Source organism: Haemaphysalis longicornis, unplaced genomic scaffold (assembly GCF_048455015.1).
Source record: "Haemaphysalis longicornis isolate Haplotype H1 unplaced genomic scaffold, Haemaphysalis longicornis Haplotype H1 scaffold_9, whole genome shotgun sequence".
Classification (NCBI taxonomy): domain Eukaryota; kingdom Metazoa; phylum Arthropoda; class Arachnida; order Ixodida; family Ixodidae; genus Haemaphysalis; species Haemaphysalis longicornis.
In genome coordinates this window covers 66,003,252-66,030,244 of record NW_027526460.1, presented here as the reverse complement: position 1 = coordinate 66,030,244, position 26,993 = coordinate 66,003,252, and the positions used below count along the sequence as shown (strand labels likewise).

General features: G+C 50.7%; 2 protein-coding genes across 3 annotated transcripts in view; both read left to right on the top strand.

Moving 5' to 3' along the window:
- LOC144151342 (kinesin-like protein KIFC1) overlaps positions 1-691 on the top strand; it is a 35,232-nt gene extending 34,541 nt beyond the window's left edge. For both annotated transcript variants that reach the window (XM_077682351.1, XM_077682350.1), the window contains exon 15: positions 84-691. In XM_077682351.1, coding sequence (XP_077538477.1) covers positions 84-125 — 42 coding nt within the window. In that variant the 3' untranslated portion in view covers positions 126-691. The remainder of the gene's footprint in view (positions 1-83) is intronic.
- A 5,472-nt stretch (positions 692-6,163) lies between these two features.
- LOC144153819 (fatty-acid amide hydrolase 2-A-like) overlaps positions 6,164-26,993 on the top strand; it is a 35,312-nt gene continuing 14,482 nt past the window's right edge. Inside the window, exons 1-2 of the mRNA XM_077685550.1 lie at positions 6,164-6,522; positions 7,137-7,356. Of these exons, the coding sequence (XP_077541676.1) occupies positions 6,334-6,522; positions 7,137-7,356 (409 nt within the window). The 5' untranslated portion in view covers positions 6,164-6,333. The remainder of the gene's footprint in view (positions 6,523-7,136; positions 7,357-26,993) is intronic.

Sequence of the window (26,993 nt, the reverse complement as noted above, 5' to 3'; positions counted from 1 at the left end):
CATTCAGCTCTGTGCATCGGGCAGCCTAACTGAAGTGCCTGAATGTAAACAGTGACTTGAGACTTGTCTGTTCGCTCTCCCAGGTCAACCAGTGCCACATCGGGACTGCCAGGAAGAACATCTGAGGCCACTGCCTGCCACCAGAAAGGCTCCACAGTGTTTTTAATTGTGACTTTTTCATTTTTTTAAGAACCCCCTTATTTTAATATTGCATGCTGACAACACAGCCTTGGCTGAGCACAGGTCTATGATGCATGTGATACATTTAAAATATTTTACCACTTCATTGTAGGCAAGATTTAGCAAGAAGTGCAAATTGGGACAGGGGGGGGGGTGAATTATTGTACATTTAAGTGTGATCGGGCCTGATATAATGCATCCTGTCAGCTGATATGTTTAATGACCCTGTGCAAATAGACACCATTCGTCAAGGCTTGCTCGTTTTATACTGCTCGTAACCGTACTTTTATTTTTTGACTGAACTTTTGTGTCAAGAGAGTGAATTTGACTTCAGCTGCATTGCCACTTCTATTGCATGCCCCATTTAGCAACTGAAGTGTGTTTGCGCTACTACAATGTCATATTGCCAGTTTCATAAAAAATTTGTTGATTGATTGTACAGTTGACAATGAAAATTTTAGTACAATGGAAAAAAAAAGCTTTTAAATAAACTTTGTGAAGCTTATCAGTCTTGCTGCTTTTTTTCCCACTGGTTTCGAATAAGCCATTATTTGTTCAGTTGGTCAGTTAGTTTCCAAGATAATTAGACATAATTAGCCATTTGAATTCTGACTGAATAACCAGCATGAATTCTGCTTTCCGTGTCATTACTTTGCACTTTTACAAAAATTATGCACCCCTCTGTCAAGCGACTACAATGGTTGAACGTGAAGCTTTCTTGCAATGGATTCTTTGGTTGTCGTCGAAGTTTTCCAAACCTCTTTGACCATGCCGAAATGAAGCAACTGGTTAGATGTTGGCTTTGTAACGCGAAGGACACGGGTTCGATTCCAGCTACCAGAGGCTGTTTTCAAAGACCATAGTCTTTCTTGGGCTACTTAAACCCAGGTATTTTGGTCTGTCTGTCTGTCTGTGACTCGATTCAGCCACCCGACCAACGTAAAATGAAGTCTGCGCGATAGTCTTGTATACTTGCAGCCAAATCTCAACGTCCAAGTCCGGTTTATATGTAACAAGTCATTACGCAAATATAAGGGAGAAAATTAATGCTAGCGAGTAGGAGAGACAATAGCGTCAAATAATCTAAGCGCTATTAAAGGACTCAAAACAATCTTAAATCCTTTTATTCTGCTTACATTACCAAGTTTGGAGCCGTGTATAACGAAGAATTAACGCCGGAATCGCAATGCCAGTCTTGTCGATCCGTGACTGGTGACCTTCCTAACAGTTAGTGAAGGTGAAAAAGAGGATTTGTACGTACCTCATGTCGTGCAGCATTCTCCAGCTATGTACAAGACTCCTCTTTGACCATTAGAAATCGTTTAAAAAGAAAGCTAAAAGGAGATAACGTTTGCTCTGCAGTATTTATGGGTTTGGTGGGTGCTCCAAGCTACACAGACCATAAATACGGCACAGCAACTATTGTCTTCTTTCAGCTTTATTTTAAATGATTCCAGGCGGTCAGAGGGGCGTCTTATGCACAGCTGGCGAATGCTGCATCGGGTAAATACAAATCCTCTTTTTCACGTCCACTAAGCGTTATGAAGGTCGCCAGTCACGGATGGCAAGCGTGAGCACTCAGCGTGGTAGTTCACCACGTCCAAAACAAGCGTGCAAAAAATACATTTTACTCGCGCTTCGCAAGCGTTACACATCCCGCGCATCATGACGAAGAGTGATTTTTTTAGCGTGAAAGCACATCACGCTTGCAACGAGCGTGCAAAAAATACCCGACACTCGCACTTGCTACGCGTTTTTAGAGTCTAGGGGAGGCTACTCCCGGTGCATGACACGAGGAGACTTCTTAGAGGGTCGCGCAGCTCCCACAAGAGGCCGTGGCGGTCTTCCTGGGGTGCTCAGGGGAGGACCTGGTGGCATGGGGGGGTTCATGGGTGGCTCACAAGGCGGTGGAGAATTTCAAGGTCGGGCTGAGTCGCGGTTACTTCGCGCCGCTTGGCCGGGGAGACTTTGCCCCACGTTGGGCGCCAAATCTGGTACCGGTGTCCTAGCGCCCGGCCGCAGCTCCCAAGAAAGACACTGTGTCTCCAGAAAAACGCACCTTTAGTGAGATCCGAGCCCGTCTTCACACGTCCGATTTCCCCCAAGTCCAGTCACGCAACACCACAGTCCCTTGTCTCGTTCCCTGCGCACAGGCTGCGCGTACCCCCAGTTGCCTTCTTTCTCATCCTTTTTATGCACAGTTGCCACAGGCTAAAGATACGTCAGAAAGAAAGCAGTGTGTATTATATACCCCACAAAAAAGGGCTGTTGTAAGCCTCTCACTCATTCGCATGACTTCTAGGAGACGCCATAGCCAAAAATTTATTCGTTCACGTAGTCTTGAAGCGATCGATGTGCTAATGCAGCACCCTCAGCGATCCAACCATATTTTTGATACGCGTCCACACTTGTTCGACGTCTAAGCCAGGCGCTTGTTGGCTTACACCGGTAGGTTAAGGTGTCGTGAGTACAACTCTTGCAGTAGCAGTTGGTTATTTACAATGGAGCTGCTCTAGTGCTGGCCCTGACGGCAGGCTCTGCAGGCCGGATCTGCGCACTATGGAGCAGGTATCTCCTCCATGCAAAAACCTGTTCCGAGTATAGAAAAAAACCACGAACAATTCAAAAACGGTTCCAAGGGCTCCATATTTTGATATGACTTACTTTGCCCCTGGAGAACTTCTTCCCACCAGTGGAGATGGCTTTGCATGTGAAGCCGAATTTAAAAAGATGGGCGTAAGCTTGTTCTTCTTTTTTTGTAAGCTGGATTTTCCGCATTTCTTGTTGCACAGTGAAGCATAACCATGTATGGAGGAAGTAGGATTCTCAAAAACGGCTCTAACTCTTGTGTTATCGAAAATACCCCTAAACAAATGATATGACAATTACCCGCTTAAACGACTCTACCATTACGCCGAGTTTCATTTACTTGTCATTATATCATAAAGCTCGCAGTGAAGTTATAAACTTTATAGAATCGTTGTCTGCTCTCAGTACATGGCCATCAACTGAGGGAATATGGTTGCAGAAAACCGCTGGGCCACAGCTCCGGTTTTTCTCTCAGATTTACCACTGGGTGGGACCGGGTTTAATTTTAGTGTATAAATTGCCAGAAGCGTGAAAACGTATCACCGCCCCGTACACTTTCCTGACTAGGACTTATAACGTTCCGTCCGGGATACATAACCCTTGGCTGTCCGCCTGGCTCGGTCCACCAGTCGTGGGAGAAAACTTGCCCGCTCGTATCGGAATAGGCAGCTATGGCTGACCGAAAGGGCGTATGCGGCGGGTAGAAACAACGGAGGCCTGCACTAAGGACCCCGCCCCCCTACCAGCGCTTCAGTTGAATAAAGTTTTAAAGACGATAGTCTTTCTTGGGCTACTTAAACGCAGAAATTTTGGTCTATCTGTCTGTGACTAGATTCAGCCACCCGGCCAAAGTGAAACGCAAGCAGCGCAGTAGTTTTATATACCCACCTCCAAATCTAAACGTCCCAAAGTCCAATGGCAATGTTCACACTTGTCAGTTTTGTTGAACAAGAACAAGACATTACGGAAATATAAGGCAGCAGATCAATACTCAAGTGATATTTGCAATGTTCCTTTGTTAAACAATCCATGAATGTTTGGTTTTTGCGATGTCAAATAAAATACTAAGAAAATCACTCTGTCGCCTGCTGTTGCTTGTGCTACTGTAGCTCCTGGCGGCATTTTAAGAAATCAAACGGCAACATTAACGAAACGTTCCACTAGATAGGTTCCATATTCTGCTTGGAACGTTCGTGGAGTAGGGCAACGTGGTTCTATAAACATTGAGGTAGGGTGCCTCGATTCGCGCGCGTATCCACCGTTCGGCAGTGCTGGCATCGAGGCACTCGGCCTCTGAGCAGCGGAACGCGGTAAATTTAAATTGACTTGAGCGAACCTTTAGCTTGATTTCTTGGGAGGAATGAGACGGGTGAGGAACGGCATGAGAGGTGAGCGGAAAAGAGAATGGAGGCATTTACTTGGCGAGAACGCTAATCAACTATCGTCTTTCGTCGACATTTGCAACGAAAGTAGCAGATACGCGGCTATTTTTTCCTCATCCTCCTTCACCAGTCGTCGATGGTAGTCCAGGTTCGCGCCGGTCACACACCATGACAATTTTAATGGTTTCTCGTATCCGCTGCCTTTTCCTCGATGTCCTCGCATTCGTTAACCAGGTGGTACAGGTTGTTGCGTGTTTCGAAGAACGGACACTTGTATCGACGCGGTGTCGGATACCGTGTTTTCTCGCGTATAACACGCACCAAAAATGCGAAAATTTCTCAGGCAAAGTAGAGGCGTGGTGTCATGAGTTAAAACGAAAATAACGACGAAGACGCAAAGGCGCAATCTACGGGGTATGTTTTAAACACCCCGAGGTTACCATCATCATCAGCGTCTTTGGGGGTCGTTCACCCCTCACTCAGGAGCCGGCAAATCAAAAGCGGCCAGCGACAGCAGCTGGTGGCAGAGAGAGAGAGAGAGAGTTGCTTTATTAGAAGAGTTTTGTGGGGAAGTGTTCACAAAATGATGGGGTATACGTGGTCTGCGGAAAAGAAACAGAAACTATGCGGCACATAGTGTTAGAATATCCATCCAAATCTACATGAAAGGAATATTGGGCTTCCAGAAGCCCTAGGATTTAAGGGTATCAGAGAGGAAGTTAACTTCAAGGCTGTCGAGGGGACGAAAAGAAGATTAGAATGCTAGTGGACGAAAAGCAGAGAGGGGAATATTGCCTAGGACAGTTACCACCTGTAACAGGGAAAAGAAAGTATTTCGGGCCATATTAGGCGTTAGTGCCTGCCCTAAGCAGCGCTAGTATTAAACCAAGAGTGTAAAACATGGTTATATTAGTCCTTTTTGGTAAGATGACATGTCATCACCCCGCTTCACAGGGGAAACCAATAGGAATCATCATCATCATCATCAGAAGAGAAACGAAAGTTGACTCAGCCGATAACTGCCTCTCGGGTTGAGGGCACCTCAAACAAGACTGAGTCTAGGAGGGGGATAGAAAGGAAAGAGGGTGGACAGAAAAAGGTCGAAAAGGAGAATAAGACAACGGTTCACAAGCCGCGCAGCATGTACAGTACTGACGGCATCATAGCCGGTCCGAGAGCCCCGTAGCTAGCGGCCCAAGAAGAAGACCGAGAGAGAACAGAGAGAGAAAGAGAGAGAGAAATATTTTTGTTTCTCCAGCAGAGGCTGAGTTCGGGCCTCGCTCCGTGGAAGGCATCCCTAGTCCGGGATGCCTTGACTTCGGCTGGCCGTCCGTGCTCGGGTCACCAACTCGGGTCACCAACTCGGGTCCGGGCTGGCCGGGAAGCCCTCCAATGCTCGGAGGTTGGGTTGGAAAGGGGGGCAAGTCTGGAATTCGTTGGCACTTCCATATGATGTGGTAGAGGGTGCCAAGGTTGATGGGTGGCGAAGACGAGGTGGAGGCGGGTGGGATGTGGGTAGGTGTTTGTCTGGAGACGCCGCCAAGTTGTAGCCGCTCCTCTCTGGAGAGGCGCCATTGTGGTGGTGGGAGGCTGCGGCGAGTTTACTTGTAACGGGAGAGAATCTCTGTGTAGTCGCTAGTTTATTTTGAAGGGGTAGACATTGGCCACCGTCGGCAATGGCTCGGTGTATCAAATCGCGTGCCGCGGCATGAGCCGCTTCATTGCCGGAGATGGCGGCGTGTCCAGGAGCCCAGACGATGCAGATATCGGGGGTTGTCGAGCAGGTTTGGAGGATGATTAGGGCTGATAATGAAATGCGGCCAATCTGGTAGTTTCGGCAGGCTGTCTGTGAATCGGTGGTCGGTAATTACACAAATAACATTGTCGCGCCTGTAGCCCTTTTTGCTGCCGCCAAAGCCTTCTGCTCCGACCTACAGAGAAACTGTGTTCTGACCAGCTGTTGCTGAGCGCTAGCGCCACGGCGGCCGAGCGCAGGACTCGACGCCTATCGTTGTTTACACTTTACAAGCGACGAGAGCAGACGGCGCGTCGTCAGTTTTTAGCCAGTGGCGCGCCCCTACAAAATCTGGGTCGTGTGTCGTCTGTCTGCGATAGCGCTGCCGTTTGAAGGGCTCTGCTGAAGCAGCGCCCTATCATACGATTTGTCCTGATTCAAGCTACGATGGCACTCCTGCCCGACAGTTGCTTCGCTCTCGTAGTTGAATTCGGCTCGTACGTTTGGTGTAACGTGGTCAGGTTGCTCTTTTCCGTTTGGTTTTTGTGTACAAAACCTCGTCGAGTTTCCCCAACGTGCGACGAACTTCTGCTCCGCTCAGCTACGTCTCTGGCTGCTGACATCCGAAACGGCAAGGTAAGTTTCTCATTTAGTTAGAAACGGTCTTTTCGTGTCTCTGTTAGGACAGATGAAATGCTAGAACCGCTTTCTTTTGTTGCCGTTTATCGGTAGTTTCGAACTTTAACATCGTCCTTAACCAATGGCATGCAATTGGGGCCCGGCTACAAAAGTATATTGACGGCCGAGCAAGAACGCGTCGCCGAAAGCGCGCGAATTTTACAACGGCGCTCACCTAATGGCATCGCCCAGAGGCGTTTCCCGGCTAGGCGTCTGTGTTACGGTTTTTTGCCCAACCCTTGCGGAGCGCCAGGTTTGAGTACCAAAATAGGGTCAGTTGAAATTCTTTCGCGGTGAGAACATCCAGTGCGCGTGCGGCTTGGGCAAGACAAGAGGGTATTATCTGTCCGTTAGTTACGAATTTCTGCATGCGGGTGAATTCCAGTGAAGGGGTCATGAAGACAAAATACAAATTTGTTTAACTCGTTCAGCATGACGGTCCTTCTGTTAGTATATTCTGTACGCATTCTCCCAATCGATACCAATTGCCGCTGTTTTAACCTTTTGAACGTTAGGGAAGGGGGGGGGGGGTGCAAAGAATGTTTTCCAATAGTTTATTCACTTCCTTCCAGGTGAAAAGTGTCCAGGTGATTTCGGCGTACATAGCGCGGATTCGGCAGGTTCAGCCAGTCATCAATGCCGTCGTCGAGGACAGGTTCGAGGAGGCCCTCAAGGAGGCCGAAGCGGCTGACAGGCTCGTCGCTTCCGGCACCATGAGCGTGGAACAGATGGCCCGAGAAATGCCGCTCCTGGGATTGCCGCTGAGCGTGAAGAATAGCATCGCCGTCAAAGGTGCGATGTTGAGCCACTTTAGATACTAAAATGCAAGCATTCGCTTCACGCTGTGTTTACGTTCTTTGGTGCGATAAAGGGCACACACGCCTAAGCCCCCACCCCTTCTCCAAAATTCTCCCACGGTGTCCACATTTAAAGGAGCTCTTAAAACAACATTCTTGTCTTGTTTTAGAAAACTCGTCTTCGACAACTCGTTCAAGGCATTTCGGCCCGTAGGAAATTCTTTTCACCGAAAAATACACTGAAACTTGAATTATTTCTCGCTACCCGTTGTCAGCAGTGCATCACCGGTGAGTTGCCAAGCACAGGGTTATCATTCTCTTAGCTCCATGCCAGCATACAATCGGGGAATCCAGACGGAACCAAAGGAACGGTTGGAAATTACGGGGCAGCCCTCGGAGCTCAGCATGTCAAGGTTATGTCAAGGTTGGACCTTCTGTCTGCGCTAGCCTCTTTCGCGTATTTCCTCAGTGTCCACCTACCCCCTCCGAGACCAGAGCCTGGTGCTCCGTCACCCATAGCGATGTGATGTAAAGCTCTGAACCCACGTGGTGACGGATAATAGGCCAGTACAGACCGTTCCGCGTTCCGACGCCTTTCCTCAAAACCCTGTTCCGGCGCTGCTCTGTCCTTTTCCCAGCGCAGGCTCCGTCGTGCTAACACTCGTGCGTCCCTTTCCCGGCACAAGGTCCCATTTTCTGTGAGATTCGGCGTACCTCACAATGACTTTCTGCACCTCACGTGTTGCATGAAGCTGAGACCAAAGTATTTCGCCTTAAAACCGCAGAATGATGTTTATTGGCGGTAGTGCAATTGTGCAATGCGAGAAAATGGCTAGTGAGTCGCCACCCTTACAGTTGGTGCCCTTATTGACTAGTCTTAGAGGTTTCAGTCAAAATAGACATTACCCGCCGTGGTGGCTTAGTGGCTAAGGCGTTGTGCTGCTGAGAACGAGGACACGAGTTCAATTCCCGGCCTCGGCGGCCGCCTTTCTGGTGGAGGAAAAAAGCAAAAACGCTCGTGGGTTCGAAATTTTGGAGCACTTTAAAGATCCAGGGTGGTCAAAGTAAATCCGGAGCCCTTTACTATAGCGCACCTCATCGCCTTCGTAGTGTTGGCGCGTTAAACCTCACAATCAATCAATCAATCAATCAATCAATCAATCAATCAATCAATCAATCAATCAATCAAAACTGACATTATTGTCATCCCGACGTAGCAGTCATCCTAATAAACCAAAGTTGTATTCTGTGGCAGTTCCTTCAGCACGTCATGTCGGCCGTACGTGGGCGTTCCAGTACCTAATGAGACCTGGGTGACAAACATTGGTTGCCATTCCATCTATTTAGGGGCGAAACCCCTTAGGTGGCTGGGGCTGTAGGAGTCTCATGTTGCCGTCTAATGTCGTCGTAGTATCATGCAGTCACGGTCGGCCGGTGCTAAAACACCGCGACACTCGTTTTCCAACGCCTCGCGCTAGAACGCTTCATCTCCGTGGGGGGAAAAGAGTACTAAAAGGACACACCGGAACACTCGTTTTCTAACGCCTCGCGCCAGAACATTTCATCTCCGTGGGAAAAATGGCCGCGTATCTGCTCCTTTCGTTGCAAATGTCGACAAAAGAGGATAGTCGCCGTTTTCTTTCCACTCACCTCTTATGCAGTTCCTCTCCCGTCTAGTTCCTCCCTAGACGTTTGCTCAAGTCAATTTAAATATACCGCGTTCCACTGCTCCAGATCGGGTGCCTCGATGCCAGCGCTGCCGTACGGCGGAGACGCGCGTGAATCGAGGCAACCTAATACAACGTGTATAGAACCACGGTGCCCTACTCCACCAGCGTTTTAAGCGGAACGTGGAACCTATCTAGTGGAATCTTTCGTTGCTGTTGCCATTTGATTTCTTAAAATGCCGCCAGGAGCTATAGTTGCGCGGGCAACAATAGGCGACGGTTTTCTGCAGTTGATGTAGCATTTCCCTTGCTATCGCAAAATCCAAGCATCCATAAAATTTTCAATAAAGGAACACTGCAAATGTCACTTATGTATTGATTTCCTGCCTTACATTTGCGTAATGTCTGTTCTTGTTCAACAATGTTGACAAGTATGAACATCGACACCGGACTACTTAGGTGTTGGCTGTGGGTATATAAGACTATTGCGCAGCTTCTGTTTCACTTTGGCCGGGTGGCTGAATCTAGTCGCAGACAGACAGACCGACAGACGGATAGACAGACAGACAGACAGATAGTCATACAGGCAGACCAAAAATTTCTGCGTTTAAGTAGTCCAAGAAAGACTATCGTCTTTAAGACACGTACTAAAAGGACACACCGGGACACTCGTTTTCCAACGCCTCGCGCTAGAACGCTTCGTGCTTCAAAGACACGAAACTTACAGCAAAGCTGCATACCTCTGCCACAAACGGGCAACAACGCCAAGGTGCCAAGAATACATTTATGCACTGCATGCTTCGCTCCTCCTCAATTAAGTTTCAAGTTAGTGGAGAGGGCCTGGTTTTTCCGCCCAGAAGCACCAGGCTGCCCTGGCCACATGTAAAAGCTCAGGACCTGGTGCAAGCCGAATCACGCACCAAATCTTTTGCCTTCGATTTAGGTCAAAATGGCTCCAGCTGAGGGAAGGATCACAGGCGGCACATGCATTTCCTTATTTTGACTACCACGCTGGTTGAGCCGACTCCAACTGCAGAGCGGGCAAAAGCAAAACTTCGGATTCTATATTTGTTTTTGACATTTATGAACTATGAGCACTGCATGAAATTTTCCTAAGCTCTTTGACGCAATGTCAGACGCGCCAAAATTGCCCCTCAAAAGGCAGCAGCTGGGCTTTCTCCCGTCCAGGCAGGAAATATCCATTTTAATGCTCAGAGCAATGATTCTTTGTTTTTTAACTAAGTTCCTTACTTTTCGAAGCATATTTTGCACACAGGCGGTAACAGGGATATCTCTGCAGTCTGCTCTGGGCACTCTTCACTTATGTAAATACAGTCAAACCCGGCTATAACGAACCCGGATAGAGCGAATTATGCTATATATCGAACAAAAATAATTCAGTTACGGAAATACACGGGAAACATATATTTCTTATAACGAATTTCACATCCGATATATCGAACTCTGCGCGCCTAGAATGGCCGCCGAAATGCATGGTCTCGGAGTGGCGATTGAGATGTGGATTGGCCGCGACCACGGAGCAAGAGTTGCGACTTAAAACGAATGTCATTTGAAACGAATCTCATTCGTCTAAAATGACATTAGGTTGGCGCGTGTGACAGGGGTATTAGACATTGCGCCTCGCACGGAGCGACATGACGCCCGACACTTTCCGTAACTGTTTCCGGTGCGCGGGACTCGCGATGGAACCCGCGCAGTCAGCGAGTCCGGACCAAGACAGCAGCATCGGTGAACTGTGGGAAGAGCTCCCCCACATTCCCGATGATGTCGCGAGTGAAAGCCGTCCGACGCTTATAATGAAGCGCTTTCGTCAGTCAATGTGCTCCGCCAATGCTTCATAGATTTTGGAGGACGCGGACTCGAACTGGTGCAAATAATGTTTCGTGTAGAGAATGCTATGCTAGTTGAAGCCGCCAAAACGAAAGTGAAAACAAAAATCACCGCTTTTTTCTTTGCAAAGTAGGCAGTTCAGGCGGAAAGTAGCTTTAATACTTGCAATAAATGGATTATTCTGGGTATGGTAACGGCTACTTTACTGTGTTCGTTTTTTGCAGCTCCCGCGGATTGCGAACTTGTAACGATAAGTTCGTTATAGGTGGGTTCGGCTATATCGGACTATTGGATATATCGAACTAATCGCGGTGCATACTGCAATTCGCTATAAACGGGTTTGACCATGGCAACAGGTGAAGGTGAAGGTGACAAAAAGGCGTCTGGGAGGTCAGCGCCGGAATTCTCTGTGGGAACTGAAACGCTGCGTAGCTGGACCGTTGACGGGATGAAAAACCTTATCATGTCGGCATTTAAATTTAATTGCGTTCATGTGCACCTACACATCTTAATCAGTGTGGGAATATTTCATTTTATCATTGGTACCGCCAGCATTATCGTCATCACAAGCTGGTTAATTTCCCCGTAACCAGGGTTCCTCAGGTATATACCGAGTAACTCTGCCCTTATGGACTTCCTACAGCTCATATACTTTGCATCATGGAAATCCGTTTTTTACCCCTATTCCTCATCGCGTCTCTTAACTAAGTTTTCTTTCTGCCCTCAGTACTTTCTGTCCCCCAGTAGCCATTCTGATTCTCAGTTGAATCGTCTCTTGTAGATCATTAGCACTGCATGTCCGCCACGACTTTTTTGTTGGTGATAAGATAAGGCATATTCTACAGAAGTTTGTTTTCCGTCCTTGCTATTGATGGCTGTAAGCCCGCTGCGTAATTCTCGTTTTGTTTACCGGCGAGACGCGAAGTTGGAAGCCTCGAGCGCATGCCTCGCGTTCCTTCCTTTTGTGCGGCAAGAGGAGGGGGTGCTTTTCCCGAGAACCTTCGTTGCGCTGGTACGCGGTCAGCTCTTCCCGCGGGTCGGGCGGCGGCCGTCCTTGGCCTCGGGAGGGGATTAGCCCCGACTTCCTCATTGTGCCGGCGAGCGCCCGTGGACAAAGGCCAACGTTTTTAGATTAGGTCAGTTGGCAAAGAGCGCGGCCGTCCAAGCACAGCGGCGCGGGCCGGTGCTGTCGCCGACTAGGCGGTGGCGCTGCGGTAGCGTTGAGATCGGTTTCGGCGCGTCGTCTGCTACTCCTTGCTTGGAAAGGCGCCGGTGAACGACCACCGCACACCGTTAATGTTCTTCTTTGACATGCGAAATCCATCTTCGCTCTACTCGCTTTAGTGACAAGAGCTTTACATTTTTATCGACATTATAACGAGAAACAAGCTGTACTTAAGAAAAAAAGCCAAGGCAAACACTGCACAGTCCGCTTGTCTTCGGCTGCTTCCCGTTCCATTTATTTATTTTTCCATTTATTTTTCCCCAGTACGGGATCCTTTATAGCTCAATAATGTTTAAAGCATACCCGAACACGTCTTAGACTTCTGAAACTGCGGGAAAGCCTACAATAGTCAGCCATCTACTTGAAATCAAGAAAAGACGCCTCGAAATTTTTATTTATGCTGTGGAAGCAAATGCAGTAGGTACGTTTTCACAAGAACATATTTACAACCCCAACAAAATTGATCAAGTGAGCCGATTGGAAACCAAGTGCTGACGTGCGCGCTCACGTGCACGCGCATCACGTTCCCGCGCTCAGCAAATTCTTGGTATTTTAACTGCGGACACGAAAAATTACGATTTGTTAAACAGCTTCGCTGTTAACAAAGAAAATTTAACCAATTATTAAACCAATGTTTTTTTTTATTTCTCTGACAGGTAAATGTGGTTTCTTAAAAGAAATAAACGTTTTTTCTCGGATGAGAATGTTTGTCGTACCGCTATTCTTTTTTGTTGGTTCATAAATCTGATGGACTATCTGTTAGGGTCACAGAAACTTTCATTCATCTTCTTGTAGTCCTGATATGCCAATTTTTTAAAGCGTTTAGCCTTCATTTATCTTCTTGTAGCCCTGATATGCCAATTTTTTAAAGCCTAAGCCTTCATTTATCTTCTTGTAGTCCTTATATGCCGATTTTTTAAAGCGTTTAGCCTGGCAGTTTTTCCGCTGAGCCATCGCTTATGCTGTATTCTGCGTTGATTTTTCCTGCACGTTTCTTTTCGCAATCTACAGATAGGCAACACTTCTCAGTTTTGACTGGTCAGATTGATTTATAAAAGGTTTAACGCGCCGACGCTTCACAGCTAGGCGATGAGGCGTGCCGTAGTGGAGGGCTCCGGATTAATTTTGACCACGTAGGGGATCTTTGACATAAGCTGAAATCTCGAACACACGGGTGTTTTCTCTTTCCGCCTCTATCAGAATAGCGGCCGCCGTGGCCGGGAATCGAACCCGAGTCCTTGCGCCCAGCAGCACGGCGCCTTGGCCACCGCGCCGGGTAGGGATCTCATCTGACAGCACCGGGAATATGTTGTTCCACAGACACTTCATGCCCTTTCACGGCAGTTGTTGCGGATGAAACGTCTGGAAACAGGTAACATTTGTTCCAAGGGCTGATCTTTAAGGCAACAATGTAGCGAATAAATGCTGCTACATTCTTCTGCCTTGTCAGCTGAGGGTGAATATTCCCATTTTTATCGCTGTAGCTACACGGCGGGACAAGCAAACCTCTTGAATTAACTTCAACCGACAAGTTTTGCCCCCACTACTGCACCCTTCTCAATCAGCACAATTGCACCCAGAATCTTCGAGCTTGTAGAAGATAACCTAGGCGAAGCCATCACATTCTACGATTGAAATGTCGGACATTTGCTGAATTCCTGCATAACTGCGAACCACAGCTCATTTCCCAACGGACGTGCTGACATCGGCGCTTTCTACACCACTCGCGCCACTTACGCCAGTTTCCTCGCGCAAAGACCCATCATTTTGGCAGGACGCAACATAGGTGGGAACCACTGTCATCCATTTATGTGGTTTTCGGCATGACTTTGACGTCTTTGGTGGTGACAGATGCTCAGGTATGTCAGGGAAAATACGGGGCGCCGCGCCGTCCCTCAGAGTCCGCCTGCCTTACGGTATCCTTACAGTTTTACCGTTCACGGCGTGTTCGTAACAGTTGACGATGTCTGAAGACTCACAATGAATGTCACAAACGTATGTTTATGGCGTAACCTTGAAGTTTTTTCGCGGAATCGCGCTTTCCCACTCCTTCAATCCCTCAGGACCCTTCGGCGCTTTGAAGAAATGCGGCTGCGCGGACTTGGCCGCTTCCGAAGCATACCCCGAACGGCAGCCCGGCGCGCAGCACGTCTACAAACCGCACCGACACTTCAGAGATACACTAAAATATGTATGCACGATGACAACACAGAGCTAATACGTTAATACAGACGTGACGAACAGGCGAGCGCCGACAGCACAGCGAAAACACATGGCCGGGGCGAGCTTCGCTCCCCAAACTAGATCTCAACGCAACGCCAGCGCCACCTCTCGGAATGGCGACAACATGGTGCCGCCTCTCGAGGCGCAGTTTGCAAACTGACCTAATCTAAAAACGTTGACAAAGGCGAAGCGGCGAGACGTTAAGACGTTGCTGTAAGGCGTTAGTCTAGACCGTTCTAAGCCGTCCGGCTTTCGCTTTGGAGCAGTTACCGCCCGTTCAACCTAGTGGGGTGGCCGCTCCTCACGGTATGCGACTTTAGGTAGCCGAGGCCTTGCCTTGGCTTAGCGGTGGCAATAGCGTTCGCGGAAAGCTGACTATAGAGTTGCGTGAGAGAGATTATCGGGTCATGTGACCGCGGGGGTGACATGTTTACGATTGGTTAGTTCTTTTTTGTGTGTGTGTGTTTTATTTGTTTGTAGTGAACCAATCGGGGCCTTGAGAGCTGATGTCACCCTGATGTCAGCCCGGATATCCGCCTGACATCATTTGCACTCTCGCACCAGCAGGGGCGCTGCCCAAATCCTATAAATGCTAGGAACCCCATTACCGGGGGTCGGATTTTACTTCTTACAGGCGCTTCGCGCCATCGGCTATGCCGAGCGTTCTTCTAAGATCCACCACTTGGGTTCATTCTCGTTTGTAGGTACCCTAGTACCTTCGGCTATGCCGAGAGTTGTAACTAGTTACCCCATTTTATGTAAATATTGTAAAGTTCTCTTGTAAATAGTACTGCCTATAAACTCCAAGTTATATCGTACCCAAGCCTGCGTCTAATGGCTACCGGAATCCAGCAACCACCGAACCCATCGACTCCTCGACGGCCGCCTCCGGCGGCTTAACAGATCGTCGGCCGCACTGGCGAACATCTCACTGCTGGTCCTCATCGGCTGACGGCGGTACCAGCGGAGCCACCTTTGGGGGAGGAGTGCGAAGGAAAACTTTACTGGCGCAGTCGGACAGGCTGGTATCCGGAAGCAACGGTACGACACCTGCATCGCCTCTGGCGATTCGCCTCGGGCGAAACAACTTGGCAGAACTTCACCGCGGCGAGATCTCGGATCGTCGCCCCTGGCTGCGGAGCAGCCGAACGTCGACAGAGCCACAACCACCCTGGGCGGAGTCACCGATCGACAGCATCACTAGGAAGCCTGGCGGGAACGCCGAACCGCGGAAACCTCGAGCGACCACAGGCCGCTAGCCACACTTGACGCAGCTAAAGTGGGTGAGTCTCCTCATTTCTTTCCCCGCTGCCACTGTTGTGCCAGAGCTGTGTGTGGGCCAGAGATAGCGGGGTAAAGGGCTAACATGTCTGGCGACGAGGATAACGAGAGTGGGAGTGGCGGTAGCGACGTACAAAGTGAGGTGCTCTCAGAGCGCCAGATGGAGTACAACTTGAAAATGGCAAGGGAGCGCCGAAAAACGCTAAAACTGGAACTTGCTCTTGCGAATAGTGCCTCTCGATCGCGTGAGCCCAGCCCAGCTGGCAGTGCGTCTCCGCGCGGTAGGAACAATGGTTTGCGGTACCATGCGAAAATGCTGGCAGGCGCATTCCCAAAATTCCCTACGGACGCGGAAGTACCGATTTGGTTTGAATCGGTTGAAAGCACCCTCTTGGCATACGAAGTCCCTAAGGAGTTCTGGGGGCAGATAGTGTTTCCCATTATCGCCGAGAGGGTCGAGTACCTTTCAACGAGACTAACTCCCGCTCAGCACCGCGACTACGAATCGGTCAAGGAGGTGGTACTTGAGGAGCTGAGGCTTTCGCCCTTAGAGTACCAAAAGCGGTTCCTCGGGGCCCGCAAGCGTAAGTCGGAGACGTGGAAAAGCTTCACTACCCGCCTTCGCAGCTACCTAAATTTCTACGTGGAAGCGAGAGGTGTGTCAACCTTCGAAAAGCTGTTGGACCTGCTCGTGGCCGATCAGCTGAAGACGGGGCTGACCGAGGAGGCTTTGAAATACGTGAGGCTGCGTGAGGGGGCCAGCTGGTTTGACGCATCAGAGTCCACGAAGCTGCTGCAGACCTTTGAGGGTGCCGCAGGAAACAAAGACGCTAGCGCTGAGGCTAACGTGACCAACGGGGAAAAACCGGCGACTAAGCCGAGCGGTGACAACCCGAAGGGGGCACGGAAACTTCCGCAGGGGCCCAAGACAAGGTTTAACCAACAGAGCAAGGGGAAACCTAACGCATGCTTCGAATGCGGCGCGGAGGGTCACCTGCGCCCGAACTGCCCACGTGCCCGGGAGCGACAGACAGCCGCGACAAACGCGCCAGCGCGCACAGAAAGGCTAATCGCGCGGGTCGCCACCGAGGGACCTACAGGTGTGGGGGATCGCTTAACGAGCGTAACCATGCACTGTGGGAACCAAGAGATAAGCGCTATAGTGGATACCGGGGCAGAAATCACTGTCGTGCGGGAGAGCATCGTGCCCGACGCGCTAACGGAGTCTCACGGTACCGTGAAGCTTGCGTCCGCGTTTGGGGAACAAGTCGAGGCTAAGCTAGTAGTCCTCCCGCTTGCACCAAGGGCGGGCCAGGCGATTTTCTCCAACGTCGGGGAAGGGACTCCAGTGCTTTGCGCACTCACCGACAAGCTAACATCGCGTACAGACAGATGGCGGAGAAATTGTCCTTGAAAAACTGGCAAACCTGTATACGCAATGCCCAATGACCGCAATGGTACCGGAATCTTGGAAGAACGCGAATATCATCCTAATTCATAAGAAAGGCGACATGAAGGACTTGAAAAATTACCGGCCGATTAGCTTACTGTCAGTCGTCTACAAGGTATTTACCAAGGTAATCGCTAACCGAATTTCTACAACCTTAGATTTCAGTCAACCTAAAGAACAAGCAGGGTTCCGTAAAGGTTATTCAACAATGGACCATATTCACACGATCAATCAGGTGATAGAGAAGTGCGCTGAGTATACTGAACCCCTATATATAGCCTTCATAGATTATGAGAAAGCATTTGACTCGGTCGAAACCCTAGCAGTCATTCAGGCATTACGGAACCAGGGGGTAGATGAGCATTATGTAACAATACTAGAGGATATCTACAATGGGTCTACAGCTACGATCATGCTCCATAGGGAGAGCAGTAAAATACCTATAAGAAAGGGGGTCAGACAAGGAGACACAATCTCTCCAATGCTATTCACAGCATGTTTACAAGAAGTATTCAGAACGTTGGATTGGGAACAGGTGGGTGTAAGGGTTAATGGAGAATACCTCAGTAACCTCAGATTTGCTGATGACGTTGCCTTGCTAAGTAACTCGGGGGACGAATTGCAAAGCATGCTTTCCGCACTGGGCGAACAGAGTAGAACCGTGGGACTGAAAATTAATATGCAGAAAACTCAAGTAATGATCAATAACCTCGGGACAGCACAGCGGTTTGACATAGGTGGCGAGGCAGTGGAAGTGGTAAGCGAATATATCTACTTAGGCCAAGTTGTGACCCCAGATCCAAACCATGAGGCAGAGATAATTAGAAGGATCAGAATGGGGTGGGGTGCATATGGCAGACATTCTCAGATAATGAATAGCAGCCTACCATTGTCGCTGAAGAAGAAAGTGTATGACAGCTGCATCTTACCGGTACTCACCTACAGGGCAGAAACTTGGAGGCTCACTAAGAGGGTTCAACTTAAATTGAGAACAACTCAGCGGGCAATGGAGCGGAAAATGATAGGTGTAACATTAAGGGACAGGAAGAGAGCGGAGTGGGTCAGGGAGCAAACTGGTGTTAAAGACATATTAGTAGAAATTAAGAAGAAGAAATGGACGTGGGCAGGACATGTAATGCGAAGGCAAGATAACCGCTGGTCATTAAGGGTAACAGAGTGGATCCCTAGAGAAGGCAAGCGTTGCAGGGGGCGGCAGAAAGTTAGATGGGCAGATGAGATAAAGAAGTTTGCGGGGATAAATTGGTCACAGTTGGCACAGGACCGAGGTAATTGGAGAATAATGGGAGAGGCCTTTGCCCTGCAGTGGGCGTAGATAGGCTGGTGATGATGATGATGATGACAGACTGTTTGCTATCCGCGGAGGATTGGGGCGTTCTGCAGGAAAACCGAGATCAGGAGCAGGAGGCAACCGGGATGGTCGCGCCACCGACGAAGCGCGACGAGCTGGTAGCCGCGCTTGAGCTGAACGAAGCAGACGCTCCCCAAGAAACCCTGGAACAGGGTGAGGAAAACGCGAACGAAGCGGTGACCGGTGAGGTTGACGGCGACGCGGGTGATAGCGTTCACGAGCGAGAGCCTGCCGCGAGTGACACCCAAGTGCTTAGAGCAGAGCAAAAGGGCGGCGCAACCCTCGAAAAAGCGTGGCGCGATGCAGCCGACGGGAAGGGAGGCATGCTGGTTATCGACGGCTTGCTCTACCACCGAGACAAGGTGCTGGGGGAGCCGATCAAGCAGTTGGTTTTGCCAGTGGCGCGTCGCCGCCAAGTACTCAGACTGGCTCACGAATCGCCCTGGGGTGGTCACCTAGGTTGTCGAAAAACGAGCGCCAGAATGAAGTACAGCTTCTATTGGCCAGGCATGGAGAAGGACATCCAGGAATGTTGCAACAGCTGTCACGGTTGTCAGGTGAGGTCAGACCGGCGACTAACAGACCGCATGCCGATAGCTCCGCTAAGCCGACCAAAATACCCATTCCAAAAAGTGAACATCGACGTGGTGGGGCCGATAGACTCGCCTTCGAGACGCGGATACCGATACGCGTTATGCGTCGTGGACTTGTGTACTCGTTGGCCGGAGGTGGTCTGCCTAAGATCATTGACCGCGAAGGCTACCTGCGACGCGCTGCTGACGGTGTTCGCTAGGACGGGAGTCCCGGAAGTAGTTAGCTCAGACTGCGGGACAAACTTTACCGCGCAGCTCACCACCGAGTTTCTGGCGCGGCTCGGGTGTTCCCCGCGGTTCTCTACACCCGACCACCCCGAGAGCAATGGAGCGGTAGAGCGTTGGAACCGGGTGTTCAAAAATATGCTTTTCCATGTGGTAGGTGAACACGCGGGCGAATGGGATAAGTTCGTCCCATTTTTGCTCTGGGCTTACCGCGAGGTGCCACATGACACAACCGGGGTGTCCCCATTTCGGTTGTTGTATGGTAGGGACCCGGTCGGCCCGCTAGCTATTCTCCAACGCTCGTGGACAGGAGAACAGGGGCTCCCGATCGCCCTAGCTGAGAGTCCCGAGCAATACTTGCTAAAATTGAGGCGAAAACTTCAACAAGCGGCCGAAGCTGCAGAAGGGACAAGCGCTAAGCGCCAGCGCGAATACGCTACCCACTACAACCTACGCACTACCCCGAAGTCCTTCGACCCCGGGGACCAGGTGCTAGTGTTCGATGATAAGCGACCCGGAAAGTTATACCCTAAGTGGTTGGGTCCGTATACAGTCAGGGAGAAATACAGGCAGCATTCCTACTATGTAGAGAAGCCGGAGGGAGCACGCATGCTGGTCCACGGTAACCGACTGCGACCCTACACCTGCCGAGTGCAGAACATTGGCGTCATATTTCATGACGACCAGGACTTCGGAGAAGTCGAATACGTGCCCAGGAAAATCGCTGCGGCTGAGGTTGCCCCAGTGCTCCCTGAGGAGAAAACCTTGCACCTACGCCCGGAGGATAGGGTCAGCATAAGCGAATTGTTTCAGCACTACGCCCCCCTGTTTTCCGGAAACTTAAGAATCGCTAGGGTGGGAGAGCACAGGATTAAACTCATCGAGGGCGCGGAACTGAAGCGGAACCGTCCGTACCGCATGCCGGAGGCATTGAAGGGAGAGGTGACGAAGCAGGTGAACGAACTGCTAGAGCTAGGCCTTATATACAGGTGCGAAAGTCCTTCCGCCCACCAGTTGGTGTGCGTTTCGAAGAAGGATGGCACGATAAGAATGTGCGTCGATTATCGGAACCTCAACGCGATCACCGAGCCCGATGCTTTTCCTATGGGTTGCCCTCAGGAGTTGGTTTTGAAGGTAGGCAAGGCACATTTCATCACCTTGATCGACCTACGACGCGGGTATTGGCAGGTACCACTGGCGGAGAGTTCTCAACTGGCCACCGCGTTCGTGTCGCACATGGGACAGTTCGCGTGGCGGGTGATGCCTTTTGGTCTGCGAAATGCCGCCGCCAGCTTTCAGCGAATCATGAACCAGCTGCTCGCACCTCATGAGGGTTATGCTTGCGCGTACCTCGACGACATTGCCGTTTTTAGCGAGTCACTGCCCGAGCACCTGAGACACTTAGACGCCGTGTTTGCGACGCTCGCCTCGGTGGGCCTCTCGGCGAACTTAGAGAAGTGTCAGATCGCGCAGTCTTCCATCCGCTACCTGGGTCACGTGGTGGGTTCCGGGAAGCATGGCCCCGACCCGGCAAAGCTGGAGGTGATCAAAGGGCTTAAGGTACCCCAGACTAAGAAAGAGCTCAGGAGCGCGCTGGGCCTGTGCGGATATTACAGGGACTATGTACCTAACTTTGCCGCCATCGCGAAGCCTCTGACTCAGTTGACGGCTAAAGGCACTCCCTCTTGCATCCCATGGTCTACTGAAGCCGATCATTCCTTCAAAATGATAAAACGTGCTCTCTGTGATGCCACCTCCTTGACAACACCCGATATCACCAAACCCTTTTGGCTGTTTACCGACGCGACAGCCATCGCCGCGGGAGCCTGTTTGGCTCAACTGACCGACGACGGCAAGGAGCTGCCGATAGCATTTGCCAGCCACCGCTTCACGCCCACGCAATCGAGGTGGTCCACCATTGAACGCGAGGCATTCGCGGTGATTTGGGGTCTGAGGAAGTTCGATACTTGGGTATTTGGCGCCCAAGTCATAGTCGTGTCCGACCACAACCCAATCAGTTACCTCACCCAGACAGTACCGCAAGGGGCAAAGCTCACGCGTTGGGCCCTGGCATTGCAGCGGTATAACATTGTGGTAAAACACCGGAAAGGCGAGGCACACGCCAACGCGGATACCTTGTCCCGCCTTCCGAACGAGTGCTGGAATGAGGCGCAGTAACGGCTCTGACATACGCATTGGCCGGGGAACAGCGTGGGGAGGCCACCGGCGCCGGTGTGTGTGCGAGTGTGTGCGCGTAGACGAAAACGGAACACTGAAGAAGTGGCCGTATGAACAATCGTCTAGCCAGTGGCAATCAGTGTACCTGTGGTGTTTCTATGTGTTTTTTTTTTCTGTTCCTTTTGTCTAGCATTGCGGTATTGTTGTTTCAGGGTGTAGCGTGTCTCACGTTATATTGTGTCATTTTAAGTTTCAGTTCTAAGCCCTAAACTGCGTGAAAAACAATAGCTACATGCAGCTGACTTTTATTTTTTTTTTTGTTCTGCTAATACTGAGTTCAAGTTATTGCAGAATCTTGGCATGGGGGTGTAAGCCCGCTGCGTAATTCTCGTTTTGTTTACCGGCGAGACGCGAAGTTGGAAGCCGCGAGCGCATGCCTCGCGTTCCTTCCTTTTGTGCGGCGAGAGGAGGGGGTGCTTTTCCCGAGAACCTTCGTTGCGCTGGTACGCGGTCAGCTCTTCCCGCGGGTCGGGCGGCGGCCGTCCTTGGCCTCGGGAGGGGATTAGCCCCGACTTCCTCATTGTGCCGGCGAGCGCCCGTGGACAAAGGCGAAGCGGCGAGACGTTAAGACGTTGCTGTAAGGCGTTAGTCTAGACCGTTCTAAGCCGTCCGGCTTTCGCTTTGGAGCAGTTACCGCCCGTTCAACCTAGTGGGGTGGCCGCTCCTCACGGTATGCGACTTTAGGTAGCCGAGGCCTTGCCTTGGCTTAGCGGTGGCAATAGCGTTCGCGGAAAGCTGACTAGGAGTTGCGTGAGAGAGATTATCGGGTCATGTGACCGCGGGGGTGACATGTTTACGATTGGTTAGTTCTTTTTTGTGTGTGTGTGTTTTATTTGTTTGTAGTGAACCAATCGGGGCCTTGAGAGCTGATGTCACCCTGATGTCAGCCCGGATATCCGCCTGACATCATTTGCACTCTCGCACCAGCAGGGGCGCTGCCCAAATCCTATAAATGCTAGGAACCCCATTACCGGGGGTCGGATTTTACTTCTTACAGGCGCTTCGCGCCATCGGCTATGCCGAGCGTTCTTCTAAGATCCACCACTTGGGTCCATTCTCGTTTGTAGGTACCCTGTACCTTCGGCTATGCCGAGAGTTGTAACGAGTTACCCCATTTTATGTAAATATTGTAAAGTTCTCTTGTAAATAGTACTGCCTATAAACTCCAAGTTATATCGTACCCAAGCCTGCGTCTAATGGCTACCGGAATCCAGCAACCACCGAACCCATCGACTCCTCGACGGCCGCCTCCGGCGGCTTAACAGATCGTCGGCCGCACTGGCGAACATCTCACTGCTGGTCCTCATCGGCTGACGGCGGTACCAGCGGAGCCACCTTTGGGGGAGGAGTGCGAAGGAAAACTTTACTATGGCAAATAACATATACTCTTCACAAGCAGCCGGGTGGGGCCAGTGAGCTGCATGGTTCATGCACTTCCAATTGCTTTCATGCTTTGCACATTGATTAGTTGATTGAATTGTAGGGTTTAACGTGCCGAAGCTACACCCGGGTTGTGAGGCGCACTGTAGTGGAGGGCTGCAGAATAATTTTGACCACATGGGGACATTTTATGGGGCGCTAAACAGGGTTCCAAAGGTTGCGATTTTGCGCGAGAAATCGCCGGAGTAGTATCCAAGGAACGTCCTGCCTCAAAAAAAAAAAAAAGTTTAAAATCTTTAAGTATTAGCCTAGTTATCATTCACTAGTTATCGCCAGCAATAAGGCTTGGTGCTTTCACTATATCTTCACCCCTCCAAAGCACTGTGGAAGTTATGACGTCACTGGGCAGACGCAAGAACACCCAGAGAAACAGGACAAGGCCTTCGCGGCTTCAAGATACGCTCAGCCATTGGCTCAGCTCGCCGGTACGTCACCGTTTCTTTAGCAGCCGACGCGCATGTTCCCCCTGCATGCTACCGGGGCCGGTCAGTGGCAGGCCGGACTCCTCGTGTCGGCCGCGCTTGAGTCGGCACGTCAATTTTTGAACAGGGGAAACGAGCGTTTGAAGGCCATATACGGGGGTCCCAAACACAACATGCTCGCTCACAACAGTAATTAAAGATTTCCACCGACGACTAGCGGCCCAATATCGTTTCCGCATGCGGCGCTCTCGCGGCGAACAGGTCCCTCCGAGGCTGGGTCGCGCAGAAAAGGCTTTGCATCGCCGCAGTTATTCAGTCACCGCTTTGCGAAGCCGCGCCGACGACGATCACCAGCGCAATCTTTCACCTCACTATCACCCCCTTTCACGCATTTATAAACTGGTTTTCTGCTACACTCGCGCTCACGGAAGACCGCTCTGGCGTGCGGTGACAAGAGGCTGTCAGATGCTTGCCGCGGTCGCGCGTGTAGCGGCGCTTCCACCTGCGGAGACGCTCCGTATTTTTCAGCTTTATACCTTGTAAGCGGCGCACTATATCTACAAACTCAGCTCAGCTCGAGTGACGGATCGCGACAATCGACATTCGTTCCTCCTAAGATACGCCGTGCCAGAGTGCCGCTCGCCAGAACCGCCGAAACGTGCACCCGCGTTTCTCCCACAGCCGGGAACGCTGATTGGCTGCTGCATATGGGAACCCGGCCGCCGGTAGCGGCGCCGTATTCTTCAGCGCCTGCTGCTTCACGAAGGCTGTGTCTGAGTCTTAAATTTACGTCAGTGTGTGAGAATTCGGCGGCGAGGGTTGACAGGTAAACAAGGAAAGAAAGGCAGATCTTTTTTGCATGTTTGTGCGGCCTCTGCTTTACGCAAAGGTGTAATATTTGGCAGTGGCGTAGACTTCTTATTTTTCCGGGGGGGGGCAGACCTGGAGTGCGCCTCGAAGGGGCGAAGGGAGGGGGGGGAGGAAGCGGTGGGGGGGGTTCCTATGAGATGACACGTCATCAACCCGCTACAAAGAGGCTACCACTAATCATCATCATCATCATCATAAGGGGCGCCTGCAGCAGTGAGGGATTTTTACATTGTGTCGGCTAACTACGAGGTGTCCCCAAATAAGACGTCCCGCAAATCTATGAACCGTGAACTTCAGCGGTTTGACGCATCCAGTGGAAATTTCTTTGAATACGTGTTTTACTGGTCACATTTATTCAAAAATATTGCATGACTGAACCATCAGCACAAAAAAAAACGTGTCGATTTGTTTTTTTTAATGGGCAGTATGGGGGTGAAAAGAAAGGGACACGACAGGGGCGCTACGCGCTGCTATGTTCATTTTCGTTAAGAGCCCCCGAAACGGGTCTAACTTTGACCACTCACTTTTGTATCCGTGTGTGTGTTGTGCCAAAGCGCCCGGCACAACTTCGCTGCACCTGGCGACGTGCCAATGGCGGGGTTGATTCGCGCCTAGGTCAAACCGCCCGCGTCAGACGTGCCGCGCCTTGGAGGGAAAGGCGCCGCCGAGTCTGCTCTCCCTTCCCCATCGCGACGGCTGGACCAAATCATGCCTGGGACGAACTAATCCCCGCAGACACGCAGCAAGTAGCGCCTGGAGACACCACCGCAGAGTCGTCTTCCCTTTCCCGGTCGTGGCGGCTGGGCTGACGCAATCGCTTTGCCTCCATTCGCCAGATTCATAATGCGGCCAGTGATAGCTCCAACTGGAGGCATTGGAACTGCACCCGGCTGCAACGGAACCCTGGGGTATAAAACCAGCCCGGAAGCAGCGGTGGTGCGGCGGCATCTCATCAGGCCCTGAGTTGAGAAGAGCTATCGCGCTTGTCTTAGCCATGTAACGCTCTTGCTACCTGTGTATATATTGTATATAAATGCTGCTTCAAATAAACGTCAGCTCGGCTACTTCGTCGCTGTTTACTGGCGGGGCGACCACTCCTCGCTAGCAACTTGTGCGGAGTTTAAGCTCGCACTGGGGAAGGCCTCGTGAAAGGGCCGTTTTATATGATAACGCCAACGCCAGACGTTGGGTTTTTACCTTTAGCTCGCGTCTTGGAACGTCTCGTAAAACATGTTGCTTGCCCATAATGACGCCACCGCGTTTTTGTATCGATAGCTCTCAGCTTCATCAGCGCTTCTCGAATCAAGAGCTGCAGATTTCCACTGTGCAACCAACGCACCAACACGGGAATACAGTGACGTCAGTGCAAGCTATCACGCCTACGAAAAGCCCGTCTGCAAACTTTGTTTTCGAAGTCACAAAGCACGCCAGAGCAGTTGGGCAGTGCTGTAACGGCTGCCAAGCACCGGCAGTAACTGGGTGCAGTATCGCTCGCAGTCGACGGCCGCAGTGCACCCAGTTGCTGCCGGTGCTTGGCAGCCGTTACAGCACTGCCCAACTGCTCTGGCGTGCTTTGTGACTTAGAAAACAAAGTTTGCAGACGGGCTTTTCGGAGGCGTGATAGCTTGCACTGACGTCACTGTATTCCCGTGTTGGTGCGTTGGTTGCACAGTGGAAATCTGCAGCTCTTGATTCGAGAAGCGCTGATGAAGCTGAGAGCTATCGATACAAAAACGCGGTGGCGTCGTTATGGGCAAGCAACATGTTTTACGAGACGTTCCAAGACGCGAGCTAAAGGTAAAAACCCAACGTCTGGCGTTGGCGTTATCATATAAAACGGCCCTTTCACGAGGCCTTCCCCAGTGCGAGCTTAAACTCCGCACAAGTTGCTAGCGAGGAGTGGTCGCCCCGCCAGTAAACAGCAGATGAAAGTAGGGGAAGAACAACTACGGAAATTCACCGTCGTCGTCAGCTTCATCATTACACGGTGGCATAAATGAGAAGCAGCGCATCGGGTTGCCATTCGAAAGCAAAACGCTCCTCCAGCAGCAAGATGCCAGCGCTGTTCGACAAAATATGCAAGGTGAAACAAGGCGTCACACGCGTTCGACTGGGCATTATGATGTCCGATTAACAACCCACAACCTGCCCGTTGGGGCTATATGATCACTTGTAAATGGACAGCACGAGGACATAGTCCTACCAAACCTGAGCAAAAAGTTTCTAAACGGGAGCCTAATAAAACCATGTGGTTGACACAAACCATGCAATCAATTTGACGCAAATCACGTAAACTAACTGCGAATGTTTAAATGAGCGGTTCCGCTCACGAAACAACTCCAGAGCATGACATGCATCTATGAAAACTGCTTAAGACCGGAAAAGAGCGACTTCGGTGCGCGCAGTGCATGCATTGTGAGCAGCCCCCACCGCTTCCCCTAAAACAATTTGAATGCAGCAAGCGGAACGAAGCAGCTACGCGTTCCCAGGCCGCGCATTAGTAAACAAAAATAGCCGCTCCAATCAACAGGTGCCGTAGAAACAGAGCAACTGTGGCCGCGCTTCCCACCGGGACCTAACCCCTTGTTTTTCCCTTTTCACCGCGACCCCTTAGCGAGCGACCGCCGAAAAACGCTAACAGCGCCAAACAAGGACAGGCAAAGGAGGGAGGTGCAGTTTTCGTTGCCTGATTTTACCATCCTTGAGAGTTAAGCAGCACAGCGCCAACGCTAAATGTCTGAAACTCGTACATGTGCGTCCAGACTTGAGTTTGTGATA